The sequence below is a fragment of the Pseudochaenichthys georgianus genome, chromosome 18 (genome assembly GCF_902827115.2).
Source record: "Pseudochaenichthys georgianus chromosome 18, fPseGeo1.2, whole genome shotgun sequence".
NCBI lineage: Eukaryota > Metazoa > Chordata > Actinopteri > Perciformes > Channichthyidae > Pseudochaenichthys > Pseudochaenichthys georgianus.
The window spans coordinates 10,315,096-10,335,818 of NC_047520.1; the positions used below are offsets into that span (position 1 = coordinate 10,315,096).

A 20,723-nucleotide genomic window follows, 5' to 3' on the forward strand; every position below is an offset into this window, starting at 1 on the left:
GGGTTATTTGTAAATAAACGGGAGCATGTTGTTTCTTACACGACCACTAGAGGTGCTACACTTTAAAACGTGGCTATGGGTCGTAATCTGGTGCTTAAACAATCGACCTATTTGGTCGTTTTTTGTAGGAGGACAGGCTGAAACATACAAGTCCCTGTCCAAATGCTGCCTCAAAAGGTTTAACAAACACTAGGAAAAGAGAGTTTTTCTGTCCCCCTCACCGTCAGCATCCATGTAAATCCTCTTTATGAACCTAACAGAAACATTTCACGCACAATGACTGATGGTAAGAGGAAGCAGGCAGCTGAAATGTATTCACTGTTCAAACATTCTCACTGTCAACAGAATGTTTGAAACACTTCCTGAAACACAGCTGGTTCAATTATGATTATGTTGATGATGAGGTCACGTAACTCAGGCTTAGTAAGATAAGCAAACTAACCTACGAGGTTCAATTCATGTCATATTAAAGGGGCCCCATTCTGCTAAGAACTTGAACCAACAGTAGCATTGGATGTTTGAAAAAAAATGAGGCAGAATGGTATTAAAGGGGCCCTGTTATGCTCATGTTCAGCTTCATTTCAGTATGTAGTGTCTCTACTGTGACATGTCTCCATGTTTAATGTTCAAAAAGCTCTTTATTTCCTCATACTCATCTTTTCACCCTCTGTCTGAAACCAGAGGGAACACAGGGATTTTAGTCTTTGCAGACCATTTACATGCACTAAAACGTATAAAACAAACTACAAGAAACACCCAACAAACCATAATAGGGCCCCTTTAAAAACCACTGTCCAGTTTTTTTCCGTGACATGCACTTAAATATAATAAAGTAATGTAGTTTATAATAGCCTTTGTTACATATATGGATGAAAGATGACATTTATTGGATGTTTATAAATCAGCTTCCTGAACAACAAAGTCAAGTGCTGCAGTGATCATTTGTGACGACAACATTTTTTTATAAAACTTTAATAACTTGCATCATTGCACTGATAGCTGCTCTTAAAGGCTTTGAGCAGGGGCGGCGGGTGCTGTAGGCTAGGGAAGGCTAAGCCTTCCCAAATATTTGTGTCACTGCATCCTGGTAAAATAAAAATATAATGTATAATGTTTGTGTCTTTGACATTAGCACTGCTATGCAGCCACCTGTGCCCTGTACTACGAAGCCAGTTCAAACCCTGGATATGTTTGAGTTATCTAAACTAACCCTAACAAACTAGATCTCGACGCTGGTTAATATCAACTCGGTAAATCAAGCCAGGGCTTCTCTCACAAGCAGAGAGCGCGTTCACGTGAAAGGGGTGGGGTTAGCAACATTTGACCAATCACAAACAGGGACAAGTGTACTGACAGCGCAGCGTCATACTTCATTAATGAAAAGTAAACTAATATTAGACAAATATGAACTTTAAAGTTCATATTTGTCTAATATTAGTCATCCATGACTTAAACATAATAATCCAGGATACAAGCCACCTGCAAGGTGAATACAGAACAACTGGTTAAAAAAGAAATAAACTACCGAGTGTTTGAAAACGTAACAGTTTTATGATGTCACTGCCCCATCTAAGACACGAGTGGATCTGACTTTAATTACATTTGAGTTGAGTGTTTCGTCAATGTGTTGCTTAAAATAATACTTCTGCATACAGTGTTGCACGGCCAGATACGGCTCAGCTGACTCAGATAAGGAGATAATATAGGCTATGATATTATATGATCGATGATCTGATTGAATGTGATATGAATGATAAGTGCGACACGTCGGCGTCTTCTCGGCATACAGCAGTTTAAACTGTATTTCCTTTATCCTGTAATATGACTTGATAGATTTAAACTCCACACACTGAGTTCTGATTTTTCAGCAGGCGGTGCTTTCACTGAGTTGATCTCTTATATAGACGCCGGAGGCGGGCAGCGTCAGGTAAAAAAAAAGTGATTTAGCCTTCCCAAACCTGAGCCTCACGCGCCGCCTATGGCTTTGAGAATGAAAGCTGTACTGCTGCAATGATAACAGGAAGTTTAGACACATGACCCCAATACAGGTCCTGGCTAATTACCAATGAAACTGATAATGAGGAAAGACAGCAAGTGGCTACCTCCTAAGTTAATGTGTTTATATTCTGTACATTATGTACTTCATGTAATTCAGTTTTTGCAGTTTTTACAGACACTCCGTGCACACTGCTCTGTAATATGAGTGCTATCTGACAGCCCAATCTGGGCAGCCTATAGATATTGAACGAACTTCCCTTTTGCAACTTTGTGTGTGTGTGTGTGTGTGTGTGTGTGTGTGTGTGTGTGTGTGTGTGTGTGTGTGTGTGTGTGTGTGTGTGTGTGTGTGTGTGTGTGTGTGTGTGTGTGTTGACTTTCCCCTCTCTCTCTTTCTGCGTGTGTGTTGAAGAGAGCAAGGTGAGACTACACAAAGGAGTGATTGAGCGAGTGAGTCAGTCGCAGGGAGCTGTTAGAGGGTTAGGGAAACTTAAAGCTGGCAACAAAACACTGAAGAGGGTCTGCATTTAAAAAAGTCCTGCTGACCAGATAACTGTAACTCATGGATCTTTGAGGACTTAAAAGAAAGAAATTGGATACATAGGCAAAAGAAAAAAAGTAGGGGAAGGGCCAGAATATAAACATTCAAAAGGACACCAGAGGAAAAGAAGAGGAGGGAACAGCCACTCTGTGAACACAACCCTGAACACAGTGAGTAGGTTTGATTGTATTTCGGGTTCTAAATACAAGAATAGCCTGGGGTTAGAACTCATATGTGGAATTTACAGTTAAAACTGCACTTAACCTGCCTGTTGTCCTCGGGCCATTGCCACATTCATGGTTCTATACGACTTTCCTACCAAGAATTGTATGTTTGGTTTACATTTATAGCATCTTGTGTTATTCTGTGCAGCTATTTAAAATGTCAAATGGTTTCAAACTAAATCCTAACTTTGACATTTTGTGATAGACACATGTTTCTCTAATCTTAACTGTAGTCAAAATAGTTCAAACATATTTGCATTCTTTTAACAGAATGTGATATTTTTTTGTGAGAATGAGGTCTATTGAGCATAGAAGAACTGCCCTCACAACTACATAAACACTTTCCAAATGCAAACTTTAGCTCCAAATATAACTTCATTCATAATACTAGATGGTTTGACCACCCAACTACACACTGCTGAGCATACTCTAAAGCACTTTCACCTGTAATGGGCTATGCTCTGTACATAGAGGGTTCTGCAGAGAAAGATTGCTTGAGTTTACAGAAATACAGTAAATGAAGAAATACATCGTGCAACATGCATCTCAGCACATGGCTACTATGCTTCGGATCTCTCTAAGTGTGATGGCATTGTTTGCCAACACCCAGTTAGTAGCTGCTGCTTCCTGCCTCATTGGACATCCTTAGCCTTCCACCTCTTTGTCTCTCAGTCCTTCAGATAAACTACAAAGACATAGTGGTCGGTTAGTGTGTGTGTTGCATAAAAGTAACTTTACCACAGTACATTGTGCAGGATGTGTGTACAGTTATAGTCTGCAACATGCCAACAATTCAATTACAGTAAGGAAGTAAATACGTTTCACACAACAGATATAAGCTCTGATATATCATGAGTTATGCAGAGCTACAAACTGGTGACTAACCTGTTTTCAAGTCTAAGTGTCCGGATTACAGAGGCGACAGTACATCGGCTTAGATTAGGCTGAACCCTCCGTCCAGCCTCTCATCGTCAAACCATGGTTGATAACATTTAATTTCATTAGAGAGTACTCTTCCTCCTCCTCTCCTCTTCCTCTTGCTCTTGCTTCCATGTTGGCTTCCATTGTTGCTGTAAGAAAGTACTCACCTGTGGTCTTTTCATAGTGCTAACATCCTGATTGATGCGCCAACAATTATGCTATCAGGTGTTTGGTCAGGTGGAACGTGTTTCTGGATTATTGGTCCATGTGTGAGGCATTTTGAATATCAGTGTTTGTTCTGACACCATAGTGCAGGGGTGGCCAACCAGTCAGAGGTTAAGAGCCACATTTTGTCTCTGTTACTGCAAAGAGCCACATCAAACACACAGTCACTGATACCGCTTGTTTCAGTTTTTTCTGGAGACAAGATTTCAACCACGTCACTGATGCATTTTTGTGGCATTGGGATATATATTTTTTTAATCCTCTGGAGCAGAGAGAGGAGCTGTGGATTATTGTTATTGATTAATGCATCATTGTTTCTTAGGGTCAAAAACACTAAACTCACAACTTAAAATGAAAGCGTTTAGTTTATTTAATAAAAGAGCACATGTTCAATGTGAAAAGTGACAGTAGTTATAGATTATTTGCAATTTAGTGCTACATATATATTTAAAAAAATTAAATAATATATATATATATTTTTTTTAAACACCTTGAATTTCAGGGGGGGCGCGGGGCTCCGTTGGCGGGGCGCAGCGCCCCTCCAAGACAATGGTAGGGGAAACACTGGATCGTGTTTAATCAACGATAGGTTCCCCCCCCCTCAAAGGTGATTGGTTCACTGCATCGCATTGGCTCTTGGGCCACATCAAAAATTAGACCCGATTTTATCCGAGCCCAAACAACTTTGACCGGCCAAATTACGTCAGAATTATCAGCATTCAATATTTAAAGGTGGGGTAGGTAAGTTTGAGAAACCGGCTCGAGATACACTTTTTGTTATATTCCATGGAATGCTCTTAACATCCCGATAGCAATGAATATCTTAAGTGCTTTGACAAAAAATCCATAAAAAAATGTCATCTGTAGAAGCCGTAATACTGTAAAAAGTACAACCGATTGGATGGCCTACCTGCCTGTCAGCCTCCCATCGGGGCACAAACTTATCTCGTGCCCTCATTGGTCATGTGCGCGTTCGTGTGTGTTGAAGGAGGGGCTCTATAAGGAAGTGGCAGATTTTCTCCGGTTGTGTATTTTCAAATTCTAGCGATCTCGAGCCGGTTTCTCAAACTTACCTACTCCACCTTTAACAGACCTACTAAATATCAGGTTTAAGTGTCAGGAGTAGTGTTGTCACGATACCAACATTTTGGTTTCGATACCAAGTCAAGAATTGCGATTCCGATTCTTTTTCTATACTTTTCTTAAAAAGAGGGAAACAGTCTTAAATGTAATTATTGTGCTTTATTTCACACCAGAACCATAACCATAACACAAACCTTTAAACAATGAGAACAATAAATAAAATAAATGACAAGAATTCGTATTAAATATAATTAATACATTTCTTACAGACAGGCCTCGTGGTGTCCGTAGGCTTGCCCTCACTGTCAGAGATATAGCTAAAATACTTCCAAATTTCGCGTCTGGCGTCTTTTTTGTCAACAAGCCGAGGCGCAGCGGCAGTTGCACTCCCACTTGCATGGGGGTTATTCCCTATCTTTATTCAAGAGCGTGGTATTTAAATTTGAGAGCATACTTTATGTATTTATTTCCCTCAAACTCTGTCCTCGCACTCAAATAGTGCCCTCGCACTCAAATATTGCCTGCTTGCACTTAGATTTGCTCTGCTTGTGCTCAAACTGTACGCTTGCACTCAGATATATTGCTGCTCAGAATTATTCTGTGCGCGCTCGAAACTTTTTCTCCTCTCAGAATTATTCTGTGCGCGCTCGAAACTTTTGTGCAACAATCCTGTCAAAATCCCTCAACCAATAGGAGGCCAGGTGTCCTTGCGGGTGCGTTCGCTTTACTTATTACAGCGTCCCGTAAGGGCGGTTACTCTTTGGTTTATAAACTACAGCCCTCCACGGCTTTATAACATGTACTTCACTTGTTTGATTTACAACTTTCTTTTGGGGGGTGGGGGAGGAAGCACAGTTAGTATATATATATATATATATATACCAGCACCTTACATAATAGCTACGTTCAGTGGCGTACTGGGACTAAAAATCAGCCCGGGAATCTCGACCGGCCCTCGTTATCGCTAGTAAATTGTCAACGGGAGGAGGGGGTAGCGCCATATATAGAGCTCTGGGAGGGGGGATTGCTAGTGAATTTTCCGACCGGCCCACTTCTTCCTCCAGACTGTTGTTCTGCTCCAGCACTGTTGTGCTACGGTTTGGTTCGGCCCGATGCGAAGCGGAGTGTCGACAACCATATTGTATAGATATTCGTATATCACGGCCTGAAGTGAGCTATTGCATTTATAAAACGGTTACCACGTGTGGCTGGCAATGTGAAAGAAAAATACACACTCCAATTTAAATAGTTTTTATTATTAAATAATGATGTTTAAAATAAAATAGTCCCTCCGTTGCCTTCTGCACAAAACATAGTGCGAGGTGGTTGCTATGCAACAACAATAGCTAGAGAGAACATAATAGACAGACAGCATTGTCGTCGTTTAGGTGCTTTTTTTTCTGGAGATAGGCACTTCTCAATCCACTCCTCCATAGTAAGGCCACCCCGGAGGTCGAAGTTAACCTTAAATGTTTCCATTTTAAGCTTTGTTAGTTAGTTAGTTTCGTGACGGACGTAATGTAACAGTTGTAACCATATGGTTGTAACGGTTCTCAGACGCGGAGGGATACTGACTTGTGAAAAGTAACTACAATTATACCCGGGATATACGCTCATTATATCACGACTAAGAAACATCAGATTGCTTGATTTGAATTGTCCGTTTTATAAACATGTACTAACTGTGCTTACACCCCCCCCCCCAAAAAAAGTTGTACAGCGAAGTGATGTACATGTTATGTTATAAAGCCGTGGAGGGCGGGAGTTTATAAACCAAAGAGTAACCGCCCTTACGGGACGCTGTAATAAGTAAAGCGAACGCACCCGCAAGGACACCTGGCCTCCTATTGGTTGAGGGATTTTGACAGGATTGTTGCACAAAAGTTTCGAGCGCGCACAGAATAATTCTGAGAGCAGAAAAAGTTTCGAGCTCGCACAGAATAATTCTGAGCAGCAATATATCTGAGTGCAAGCGTACAGTTTGAACACAAGCAGAGCAAATCTAAGTGCAAGCAGGCACTATTTGAGTGCGAGGGCACTATTTGAGTGCGAGGACAGAGTTTGAGGGAAATAAATACATAAAGTATGCTCTCAAATTTAAATACCACGCTCTTGAATAAAGATAACCCCCATACACTTGCACCCATGCTTCTCGTTTTCTCACATGCTCTGGCAGCTAGAGCGTGCACCAGGGGAGGCACTTAGATCGCACAGCTGCAGTGCAGGGAGTGGAAGCAGAGTGCTGAACACACACGGCTCTTATTAAAACGGCGCTTTCCCCGTCATTCTTAAAGTACCGATACTAATGAAACGGAGGAATCGTAACGTTGTTAACGGCAGAGTATCGCGGTATCCCTTTCAAGTATCGGTACACCGTGCAACACTAGTCAGGAGTCAGTGTCTCTCCCCCAAACTCACACATATAAAATTCGATATGAACTGAAGAGCCGTATGAAAGTAGGTAAAGAGCCGCATGCGGCTCGAGAGCCGCGGGTTGGCCACCCCTGACATAGTGTATTGGCGACTCTCCTTCTTGTGTTTTAGTTTACACAGCAAAGCCATGCAGAGCATATCGTAGCTCAGTTCTATGCCACATATCATTTTGTTTTAATCCTTGGAGTAGATCTGTCTGTAAGTATACAAACTTACCTGTGTGCCAAGTTATGTTTACAAAATGTGGTTTAATTGATTGTGTAGTTTCAATGTGTAAAATAAGCTAAGCTAACTAGCTGCTAAGCTAACGGACATAGCTCATTCTTAGCATAGGCTGTTGATTATATTGCACTCTATTTGCATTATGTTGCACATGTATTATTTCAATTGTGTAACTTGTGTTGTATTTTTCTGTTTATTCTTGCAGTTTTACAATTTCAAGCCTCAGTAAATGGTCAACTCAACAACTGTCTTCTGAGTCTTTGTTCGCTATCTGTTAAGCTATGCAGTGCGATGCATACGCAAGGGCAGAATAGTAAAAATACACTACTCAGCTGGAAAGGCAGCGAAATAATTCTGTGATCAGCACGCTACTACTTCAACCTAAAGACTCATTCATCAGACAGCAGTAAGATGAATGACCAGGAAGAAGAACTCCGGTCTGTGGAGACCAGGTCCCGGGCCTCAAGTCACAGGTCATCAACAAGGTCAAGCAAGTCATCTGCCAGTGCTGCAACGACAAGGGCAAGAGGTAAAGCTGAAGCAGCAAAAATAAAGGTATCCTTCGCAGAAAGGGAGGCAGGCATGATGAGGCAGAAAGCAGAGGTGGAGGCAGCCATGATGAGGCAGAAAGCAGAGGTGGAGGCAAACCTTTATGTTTTGAAGCTGGAAAGTAAAGCTGTGGCCGCATCTAAAGAGGCAGCCATATTTGAAGCAGCTGCAGCAGATTTGGAAGAAGGACATCTTGGTGAGTTACAGGATTTAGCTCAGGAGGATCCAGCAAGACGCACAACAGAATACATTGATAAACATTCATTTTTACAAAACACTCACCAACAGTTTCAAAACGTGGAAACACAGAAACTCACTTCTCACAATAACGGACAGCAGTCACATACATTGGCCACACAAGGGTGCAGATTAGCACAAACCCACTAAGGACCTACACTATGCATCGCTTCCTGTCTCTCCAGCATTCGTTCCAAATAACTACTCAGCTCCAACTCCTCATACTCCTGATCTTGCTCAGTATCTCGTGAGAAAATAGATGGTGAGTTCTGGGCTCCTTGCCTTTGATGATCGTCCAGAAAATTACTGGGCATGGAAATCAGCCTCCCCGGGAAAGTTTACTCCAAGGTACTCGAAAGGAGGGTCAGGCCGATTGTCGAACCTCAGATTGAGGAGGAACAATGCCGATTCCGTCCTGGTCGTGGAACGACGGATCAGCTTTTTACTCTCGCAAGGATCCTGGAGGGGGCCTGGGAGTACGCTTATCCGGTCTACATGTGTTTTGTAGACTTGGAGAAGGCGTATGACCGAGTTCCCAGGGAGTTACTGTGGGAGGTGCTGCGGGAGTATGGGGTGAGGGGGTCTCTACTCAGGGCCATCCAATCTCTGTACTCCCAAAGCGAGAGCTGTGTCCGGGTCCTCGGCAGTAAGTCGGACCCATTTCCGGTGAGGGTTGGCCTCCGCCAGGGCTGCACTTTGTCACCAATCCTGTTTGTAATATACATGGATCGGATTTCGAGGCGTAGTCGTGGGGGAGGGGGTCTGCAGTTCGGTGGACTAAGGATTGCACCACTGCTTTTTGCAGATGATGTGGTTCTAATGGCTTCATCGGTCCGCGACCTTCAGCATTCACTGGATCGGTTCGCAACCGAGTGTGAAGCGGCTGGGATGAGGATCAGCACCTCCAAATCTGAGGCCATGGTTCTCAGCAGGAAACCGATGGACTGTCCACTCCAAGTAGGGAATGAGTCCTTACCCCAAGTGAAGGAGTTCAAGTATCTCGGGGTCTTGTTCTCGAGTGAGGGAACAATGGAGCGTGAGATGGGCCGGAGAATCGGAGCAGCGGGAGCGGTACTGCAGTCGCTTTAATGCACCGTTGTGACGAAAAGGGAGCTGAGCCAGAAGGCAAAGCTCTCTGTCTACCGGGCCATTTTCGTTCCTACCCTCACCTATGGTCATGAAGGATGGGTCATGACCGAAAGAACGAGATTGCGGATACAAGCGGCCGAGATGGGTTTTCTCCGCAGGGTGGCTGGTGTCTCCCTTAGGGATAAGGTGAGAAGTTCGGTCATCAGGGAGGGACTCGGAGTTGAGCCGCTCCTCCTTCGCGTCGAAAGGAGCCAGTTGAGGTGGTTCGGGCACCTAGTTAGGATGCCACCTGGGCGCCTCCCTAGGGAGGTGTTCCAGGCACGTCCAGCTGGGAAGAGACCAAGGGGTAGACCTAGGACCAGGTGGAGGGATTATATCTCTTCGTTGGCCTGGGAGCGCCTTGGGATCCCCCAGTCAGAGCTGGTTGATGTCGCCAGGGAAAAGAAAGTTTGGGGCTCTCTGCTGGAACTGCTACCCCCGCGACCCGACCACGGATAAGCGGGAGAAGATGGATGGATGGAAATCATCATTCCAAGCAGTTACAAGGGAGCTGTATCTGTCTGACCACGAAGAGCTCAACCTCCTTGTCAAATGGCTTGGACCGGAGTCAGCAGCACATGCAAAGCGGATAAGGTCAGTGCACGTTCATAACCCCACAGCAGGTGTCAGTATGATATGGTGGCGCTTAGAGGAATGTTATGGATGCCCAGAGGTGATCGAAAATGCCCTTCTAAAACGAATAGAGACATTTCCAACCACCTCAAACAAAGACATCCACCAGATCAGAGAGCTAGGTGACTTGCTACTGGAGATAGATGCCGCTAAATCTGGTGGATTCCTGCCTGGCCTAGCATATTTGGACACTGCAAGAGGTGTTAATCCAATAGTGGAAAAGCTTCCTTACAGTCTACGAGAGCGCTGGGTAACGCAAGGTTCCAGGTATAAGGAAGATTATCTTGTGCCTTTCCCACCTTTCAGCTTCTTTGTGAAATTTGTATGTGCCCAGGCAAAGATCAGAAATGATCAAAGTTTTGCATTCAGTCTCTCCTCTTCCCAAAGTGACATTAGAGTGGATAGAACACCTAAATACACTCAGAGAACAGCTGTTTCAGTTAGGAAAACTGAAGTGACTGCTTCTGCCTCACAGTCTAGCTCAGCTATCAAGACAGAGGAACCAGACAAACAATGCCCAGTGCATAACAAGCCTCATCCACTGTCAAAATGCCGTTGGTTTCGAGGAAGACACCTTGATGAGAGAATAACCTACTTAAAGGAGAAATCCATCTGCTTTCGATGTTGTGAATCCACAAAGCATATTGCCAAAGATTGCGAGGCAACACTTAAATGCAAGGAGTGTGAAAGTGACAAACATACCTCAGCCATGCATCCTGGTCCAGCTCCTTGGTCGTTTGGTATGTTTATACCTGAGAATGAGCAAAGCGGAGAGTCTGGAGGACAAAGGCCACCTGAAGTAACTTCCATGTGTACAGAAATCTGCTGTGGTGCTCCCAAGCCCAGATCATGCTCGAAAATCTGCTTGGTGAATGTATACCAGGCTGATTATCCCAACAAGTCACACAGAGTGTATGCAGTGCTGGATGATCAAAGTAATCGGTCGTTAGCAAAATCACAATTCTTCGATCTGTTTGGCTTGAATGGCAATGCATCTCCCTATACTCTAACAACATGCTCAGGCAAAGTGGAGACAGCAGGAAGAAAAGCATGCAACATTATAGTGGAGTCACTTGATGGGAAAACTAAAGCAGCACTCCCTCCTCTGTTGGAATGTAACAACTTGCCTGACGACAGGTCAGAGATTCCAACTCCGGAGATCACACAGTATTTTCCACACCTCAGGCAAGTGACTGACAAGATTCCTCCCCTCCACACCAATGCTCCTATTCTCCTTCTGCTCGGAAGAGACATTCTGCGTCTACATAAGGTGCGTGAACAGTGTAACGGGCCTCACAACTCACCCTACGCCCAGCGCCTTGACCTTGGTTGGGTCATAGTTGGAGAAATATGCCTGGATGGGACTCACAATTCAAACAATGTCAACGTCTACAAGACCCATGTCCTTCAAAATGGACGCCCATCCTTTCTTAAGCCGTGCACGAACAGCATTCAGGTGAAGGAGAGGTTAAATGGTCCAGCCAAGCATCATCTTCCAGCCCCATCTCACAGCCTGGAAAACGTCCTTAATGGAAGTTTAGATTGTATAGGAGAAAGTGTGTTTCGAAAAACACCTGATGACGACAAACCAGCCCTGTCTGTGGATGACAAGATCTTTCTCCGAATCATGGAAAACGAGGTGTATATGGAGGATGAAAACCACTGGGTGGCACCACTGCCCTTTCGCTTCCCCCGCAAGCCCCTTCCTCTCTCCAGCGCTCATTCAGAAGGAGACCAGACATGAAAGAGCATTTCTTTGACTTCATGCAGAAGGTCATTGACAACCACCAAGCCGAGCCAACTCCACAACTGCAGCATGGACAAGAGTGCTGGTATTTGCCTACATTCGGTATTTACCAGCCGCAAAAACCAGGGAAACTAAGAGTAGTTTTTGATTCCAGCTCTCAGTACAAAGGAGTGTCATTGAACGACGTTCTCCTCAGTGGACCCAACCTCAACAACACTCTAATTGGGGTCCTACTGAGATTCAGAAGGGAGCAAATAGCTGTCACAGCTGACGTAGAACAGATGTTCTATTGTTTCAAGGTCAGACAGGACCATCGCAACTTCCTGCGGTTTTTGTGGCACAGAGACAACGACCCAGATAAGGAGATTGTTGACTACTGGATGACAGTGCACGTGTTTGGGAACAGTCCATCACCAGCAGTAGCAACATACGGGCTGAGAAAGGCTGCAGAGCAAGGGGAAACTGAACATTGCACAGACTCAAAGGAGTTTGTATTCAGGAACTTTTATGTCGATGATGGACTAATTTCAGTGTCAAAAGAAGATGAAGCCATTGATCTGCTACAGCGAACCAAGAGCCTACTGGCTGAGTCCAATTTGAGGCTTCGCAAAATAGCTTCAAACATTGCCAGGCTCATGGAGGCCTTTTCTCTTGAAGAACGAACAAGCGACTTTAAAGATCTGGATTTGGGAGCCGACCCTTTGCCTCTCCAACGGAGTCTGGGCATAAGCTGGGAACTCAATAATGACAGTTTCACCTTTAAAGTTTCACAGGACATTAAACCGTTCACTCGTCGAGGCATACTGTCCACTGTGAACAGTCTCTTTGATCCCCTGGGATTTGCATCTCCCATCACTGTGCAAGGCAAGGCGTTGGTAAGAGAACTTTCTTCAGAGCAGTACGAGTGGGACGTCCCACTCCCACCAGAGAAGGAAGCTCAGTGGAAAGCTTGGACTGACTCCTTAACTGAGCTGGAACAGATTCAAGTACCAAGACCATATACCCCGGTCTCAATGTCATCTTGCAAACGAACAGAACTTTGTGTTTTCTCAGACGCTTCTACAAGGGCAATTGCTGCCGTAGCATACCTACGTGTTCTTGACCCTGATGGGAAATGGCATGTAGGCTTTGTGATGGGAAAATCAAAGCTAGCTCCTTACCCATTGCACACCATACGTCGCCTGGAGCTGTGTGGGGTAGTCTTGGCGGTTGAACTGGCAGAACTAATCAAGTCTGAGATTGACTTGGAGTTGAAGGCAGTCAGGTTCTTCACGGACAGTCGTGTTGTTCTTGGCTACATTTACAACAATTCAAGACGGTTCTACACCTACGTAGCTAACAGAGTAGCTCGCATAAGGAACAGTACTAACCCAGAACAGTGGCTCTATGTGAAAACTAAAGTGAACCCTGCTGACCACGGAACAAGGCCAATACCAGCAGCTTGTCTGATGTCATCCAGTTGGTTCTTTGGTCCTCAATTTCTCCGTCAGACAGACACAGCAAGAAAATAAGACTGAATCATTTGAACTTGTGCAACCAGAGACTGATAAAGAAATGTATCCTCAAGTTCTCTCTCTTGCAACCAAGGTCACAGAGCAGAGTCTCAGATCACAACGGTTCAAACATTTCTCTACTTGGAAGGCTCTAGTAAGAGGTATGGCAACACTCATTCATGTAGCCAAGTCCTATTCCAGCAAGTCTCACACTGTAGAGTGCAATGGATGGCATCACTGCAAACAGTCACACACCTCAGAGCTCTTTCAGGCCAAAACAATCATCTTGAAGGCAGTGCAGCAGGATGTTTACAAGAACGAGGTGGACTGCGCAACTCAGGGCATTAATGTTCATAGCCACAGCTCTCTTGTGAAACTGGACCCATTTATTGACAAGGATGGATTGCTGAGAGTTGGGGGTCGCATCCATAAAGCCCAATTGGAAGACCAAGAGAAACATCCACTCATCCTTCCAGCCAGTCATCATGTTGCCACTCTCTTAGTCCGACACTATTATGATCAAGCAGCTCACCAAGGTCGCCATTTAACAGAGGGCGCACTGCGCACTGCCGGTGTCTGGATAGTAGGAGGGAAGAGGCTCATTTTGAGTACAATATTCAAATGTGTCATCTGCAGGAAGTTGAGAGGCAAGTTTGAGGTTCAGAAAATGTCCGATCTGCCTGCTGACAGACTGTCCATGGATCCACCTTTTACACATGTAGGGCTTGATGTCTTTGGTCCATGGAGTGTGATAACTCGTCGCACAAGAGGTGGTGCTGCTGAGTGTAAAACATGAGCAGTCATTTTCACATGTCTCAGTACGAGAGCTGTTCACTTGGAGGTTATTGAAACCATGACCACCTCAAGTTTCATTAATGCCTTGAGGCGCTTCCTGTCGATTCGTGGACTTGTCAAACACCTCAGGTCAGGTCAGGTCAGACAGAGGCACAAACTTTATTGGAGCATGCAGAGAGCTTCAGATAAACACGGACGATCCTGAGATCAAGGACTTGGATATTTAACGCACCTCATTCCTCACATATGGGTGGAGCTTGGGAGAGGATGATTGGTGTGGCTCGACGGGTCATTGATGCACTGCTGTTGAAGAATAAGGATAAACTGACCCATGAAGTCCTGGCCACTTTGATGGCTGAAGTTATGGCCATCATGAACGCCAGGCCTCTGGTTCCCATCTCTTATGATACAGACCTTCCTGAGATACTCTCACCTGCTACTCTTCTAACCCAGAAGGCGAGTGTGAGACCCACACCCCCGGGGGACTTTGAACTGGATCACCTATGTAAGGTACAGTGGCGCCAGGTTCAGAGCTTGGCGAACTCCTACTGGAAACGGTGGAAGCAGGAGTATCTGGCAACTCCAGCCTCGGAGGAAGTGGACCGAGGAGCGGCCTAATCTCCAGGACGTTGAAATTTTTTTCAATTGTGTAACTTGTGTTGTATTTTTCTGTTTATTCTTGCAGTTTTACAATTTCAAGCCTCAGTAAATGGTCAACTCAACAACTGTCTTCTGAGTCTTTGTTCGCTATCTGTTAAGCTATGCAGTGGAATGCATACGCAAGGGCAGAATAGTGTTTTAAACCTGCTAACACGTGACTTTATGTCAGATTCCTGTGTCTTACGTGTAGAAACGTGTGCAATGGTTTGCAAAAACTGCCATGTTGATTTGCAAATTGTGTGAAAAGCTGAAAACGTGTTTAGAGTTTTGGAGATTTGAGCCGATGTTTTGCTCTTTGAGTGTCAGTTAAAATAATTGTGCTTTATGTATAATTTTAGTGTGTTAGCAATCGAGAAAAACTGTAAGATGCATGATTGAGCAATGACACTACACTGAGAGAAGTGCTGAAACATGTCCAGTGTGTGTGTGTGTGTGTGTGTGTGTGTGTGTGTGTGTGTGTGTGTGTGTGTGTGTGTGTGTGTGTGTGTTGACTTTCCCCTCTCTCTCTTTCTGCGTGTGTGGGTGTTACGTTCCCTTGTAGAGCTAGGGATACCAAGGGAAGTAGCGACACACCAGGAGTTTAAGTGAGGTTTTTAATCCGTCAATACGTAAGGCGGCTCACCAGCCACATTACCACACAATGGTACCATAAACAACACAACTAGGCTGGCTTGTACACAGAGACAGGCTGCACACATGCAGCCAGACGAGGAGGAGAGAAAGAAGGCCCTCACTGCCGTCCTCTTCCGGTCCTATATGGAATCCTTGATTGCAAAGTAGGAGCACCTGGGAAGAGGCTGCACCTGGGAAGAGGCTGCACCTGGGGACAAATCAGAGGGAGAGAGAGAAAACACACACACACACCACCACACACACACTACGGCACATAACACTTCCCCCCATAAAACACACCTTATACTGCTCACCAGCAGCCAACACCGGAGCAACACATGGAATACATGGAACACACACACCACTCACTGAACACAGATCCACATCGCTCTGAGCTAGGTCCACACCCACCGCTTCAGAGACGGAAACACCCACAGCACTGTCACAGACGGATGCAGAACTTAACTGCACCACACCACTCTGTCGCATCGCAACCGGGTGCCGGTCTTTTGGCTTTTCCAGAGCAGTTGCCACCTGCTCCTTCCGAGCTACACACTCTGCCTCTAGATGACCAGGATCAAGACAAAAGAAACACAATTTCTTTTTCCTGGGTCCTGGAAGAGAAGCAGAATGAGCCTGTGTGGCACGCCTGTTACGAGCTTTCCGGAAACCAAAACGATGAGGAGAATCGCTCTGAGCCAAAAGCTCAAGCCCTTCCTCATCCGCCATAGTGGTGGCCTGCTTTCGCTTCCAAGCTGCACAGTCTGCTATCATATGACCTGGGTCAAGACAAAAAAAACAAGCTCTGTCTATCCTGGGACCTAACAATGGAACACTGGCACAGGGAACATCATTATCAGGCGCTCTCCGATAAGTGTCCCGCTGAGGAGGGTCCCGCTGAAACAAAACGCTCCTGTGTATCAGCGCACTCTCGTCTGCCAGAGTGGCAGCCTGCTGAAGGGTAGTCACTCTCTGCTCATTGAGGTAGACTACCGTACGCTCCGGTACACAGTTTTTGAACTCCTCTACCAGCATCAGCTCACATACTGAAGCGATGTCATCCGCTTTACACGCTCTACACCACCTGTCAAAGAGGACTTTCTTCTCCCTCGCGAAGTCCACGTATGTTTGGCCAGCAGCTTTCTTTATGCCGCGAAAACGCTGCCTGTAGGCCTCAGGCACAAGCTCATATGCCCTGAGAATAGCACCTTTCACCTTGTCATACTCCAAACTATCCTCGACAGAAAGAGAAGAGCAAGCCGCTTGAGCCTTGCCGACTAGCTTGCACTGTAATAGAATAGCCCACACGTCTTCTGGCCAGTGCAGGGCCGCAGCAATGCGCTCAAAGGCACCAAAATAGACTTCCACCTCTGATTCCCGAAACACAGGGACCAAATTAATATGCCTGCTCACATCAAAGGAGGCAGCAGGACCAGAAGGTGTAACTGCAGAATCACCCACCACAGCTGCTTGGAGCTCTAGCTGACGCATCCGGACAGCAGTGTCTGCCTCCAACTTCCTGAACTCCAGCTCCCTCCTGAGCTGAAACTCTCGCTCACGCTCACGCTCCTCCCTCTCACACTGGAGACGAGCCATACGTACTTTTACCCTGGCATCTACTTTAGACCCCGTAGGTGAGGATCCTGCCGAAAACGAGTCAAACTGAGGTGTGGTGACAATGTTTGCCTGTTTCGTAGCACTCTGAACCACCGTGCCAGGAGATTCCACTAAAACAGGCCGCCTCAAAACCCCCTGTTCAACTAGTCCAGCTATCAAAGTAGCCTTGAGTTCACTTTTTACCAGAGCCGAGGAAACAGAAACATGATAATGGTCAGCAACAAACCGCAAATCAACCTTCCTGCACCCGTCTAGCTGACCCACAGTAGGACTGGCCACAAACTGCTCCAACACAAAAGCCATCTTTAGCAACGGCTACTTACAAATATTATTATATATTTATTTACAAACTTCCCCAGATCCTGCCTACCAACCTTTACCTAACTATCTTCTGGAGCGTGCCGGGCTCGAGGTGACTTTAAAGGCAAACATCAGCGGCCGAAACCCTGAATCGCCTGCCCCCAACAGGGAATAAATCCCCACCCAGGATTACCCTGAAAATAAAAAAGGCAAAATAAAAAATGAGTATCCGAAGGAAGGACTGATTCAGTCCAGCTAGACACTCCCCTGTCTAAACTGAGGAAGCTGTTCAACAGTAAATAATATCACAGCCAATTCTACACCTATATACACTACTGCTCACCACCAAACACAATAACACTAACCAACAACCAAATACTCACTCTTTGTCTCAAAGATTGGACGAGCCCCCATGTTACGTTCCCTTGTAGAGCTAGGGATACCAAGGGAAGTAGCGACACACCAGGAGTTTAAGTGAGGTTTTTAATCCGTCAATACGTAAGGCGGCTCACCAGCCACATTACCACACAATGGTACCATAAACAACACAACTAGGCTGGCTTGTACACAGAGACAGGCTGCACACATGCAGCCAGACGAGGAGGAGAGAAAGAAGGCCCTCACTGCCGTCCTCTTCCGGTCCTATATGGAATCCTTGATTGCAAAGTAGGAGCACCTGGGAAGAGGCTGCACCTGGGAAGAGGCTGCACCTGGGGACAAATCAGAGGGAGAGAGAGAAAACACACACACACACCACCACACACACACTACGGCACGTAACAGTGGGGCTCAATGTACGAGATACCTAAGTTTCATCATTTATTTAATCCGATATTTATTTGTATTTGTGCATGTGATGCTGATTTTTTTGTAATATCTCTAAGTATACGTACTAGCGCTGTCAAGTTAACGCGTTAATAACGCTTTAACGCAAAACAAAATTAACGCGATGACAATTTTTGTCATTGTTCAAATGATAATAAACATTAGCATAAAGCATATTTGTCCACTCATATTTTGATAAGAGTATTAAAAACTTGAAAAATATCCCTCTAAGGTACATTTAGAACAGATACAAAATGTGCGATTAATTTGCGATTAATCGCGATTAAATATTGTAATCGACTGACAGCCCTAATACGTACACTTTAAATCACCTGGCTGCACAAAATGAATGGTTGATTTACTTCTGTCTAGCAGTTCAATGCATGCAATAAAACGGTCAGGCCGGTGTCGCAGAGTTGGTGCGAAATGATGATTTATGATTCATTCCAATTTTGTGCAATGAGACTATTAAACACCTTTTTACTGGACAGAGTGTGCTTCCATCTATTCTGTTTAATGCAAATACAAAGACATGAGTGAAAATGATAGATGACACTAGTCAGAGAAAAATCTAAAAAAGATTGCAATACTTTTTTGTTTCGCTCTGGTGGAAAAAAATAAAATAAAAAAGGGTTAATGAAAACTCACTTGAAGAAATGATGCCATCCATGAAGCATTTGACTTCAACCCTGAAGCTCCTACTTTGTTACGCTTATTAAACTGTTCGCTCGGCTTGTATACACTAACTTTATATTCACATTTTTATTATTTATCTCTGTACTCATGAAGTTACTTTATACTACAGACAACATCCTGCTTCAGACCACTTATCTGTTGTTTCATCTGCTCATTTGTGTGAGTGTGGCTTAAGCATTTGCATACTTGATATTCAAATGATTCCCAGGAATAGAGTAAAACAACCCGTCAATAACATCACAGAATGTTTGCCAGTGTTGTCAACTTTGGACATAGGAATCAAACTCGTATGAGCCATGTACAAGTATATATGTACAGCTTAAACTGTATAAGCGTTAACTTTGTGAGCAATGTTTAAAAATAGCTTATTCCTAACTCAACATTTCAATGCTGCACTGCCACTGTTGACATGTTGATACAGAATAATTGAAAAACATATTTTTAGGTTTTTTGGGGGGGTTAGGTTTAGTCCACATACAGAATAATTGATATTGCACTGAAAAACTGAAACGTTGACAAGAAAAACAAAGATTAAAAGACACATTTAAAAGGAGATGACGCTAATACACTGTAAAACTGAAACGATGACTTTAATTAAATGTATTATGTCAACAAATGTCACGTAACTGTATTAGGTTAGTTGAAAGCAATTAGATTAAGTTGAACCTAATCTTTTTTATTTAAACTTAATATTGTTGCTTTCAACTAACCTAATACTGTTATATCTAATTTGTTGACTTAATACATAAAAATAAAGTCAACGGTTCAGTTTTCTCAGTGTAGAACTATAAAATAAATAAAAACCTAAATGAAACAGTATGATAATAAGAATAATAAAGATCAATTCAAAGTGGGGTGTTGCTAATAAAAAGCTAATCTGTTGTGTGTTCCTATCCACAGATGGAAGTCTACACAGTGAAAGTAGCAACTGGTACATCAGAGTATTCAGGCACCAACAACTACATCTATGTGACCCTGGTGGGGGAGAAAGGAGAGAGTGAACGCACCGTGCTGGACAACCCCGGACTGGATTTCTGCCGAGGAGCGGTGAGTGTCTGCAGACCACCGATCACTGAGTGTGCTGATTAAACATTTAAACATCGATCGCAGGTATAATTGAACTTTTTGTCTTCTCAACCCCTCCCTCTCCAGGTGGATGAGTACAAGGTGACCAGCCCCTCACCTCTCGGCCCCCTGCTGCTGGTCAGGCTGGAGAAGCAGAGGTACTGGTTGGAGGACAACTGGTTCTGTCGCTACGTCACAGTGGAGCCTCCAGGTGGAGACACAGTGCTGACGTTCCCCTGCTACCGCTGGTTCATCGGAGACACCAAGGTGGAGATAAGGGAGGCCACAGGTAGGACTCAGAATCCACTTCTAATGTTCAGCTGTCAAGGAACCGTTGAGCAAAGCTGCCAACTCCGAACTGACAGTTGCTCTTACATTGCAATGGGATTAAGCACATGTCTCTTTATAGCCAGTGCCATGCAAATTCTGCTGTGTGGACTGATTATTCCATCATCTGGTTTACAATATATGTCCTGACCTGCAATAAACCAGCCATAATATAAACCATATACTGTATATATAGTGCAAGCAAACACGTATTACTGATATTCATTTTGAGTGCAACAAAGTTTTGTGGTGTCCAATAAACCATGGTTAAGGTTATAGAATGTATAGAAGAAGTGGACATAGTCACATGATGTCACCCATTGATTTTTGGAATACTTTTTAGGAGCCTTAAGTTAAATGTTGTCATTTTTGGAAACAGGACTGACATGACAGGA

At 44.4% G+C, this 20,723-nt stretch overlaps 1 protein-coding gene across 1 annotated transcript in view; it reads left to right on the plus strand.

Annotated features, from left to right (window-relative positions):
* The first annotated feature begins 2,637 nt into the window (after positions 1-2,637).
* The window catches only part of alox12 (arachidonate 12-lipoxygenase), a 53,309-nt gene continuing 35,223 nt past the window's right edge, over positions 2,638-20,723 (plus strand). The window contains exons 1-3 of the mRNA XM_034105677.2: positions 2,638-2,706; positions 19,837-19,983; positions 20,089-20,290. Of these exons, the coding sequence (XP_033961568.1) occupies positions 19,837-19,983; positions 20,089-20,290 (349 nt within the window). The 5' untranslated portion in view covers positions 2,638-2,706. The remainder of the gene's footprint in view (positions 2,707-19,836; positions 19,984-20,088; positions 20,291-20,723) is intronic.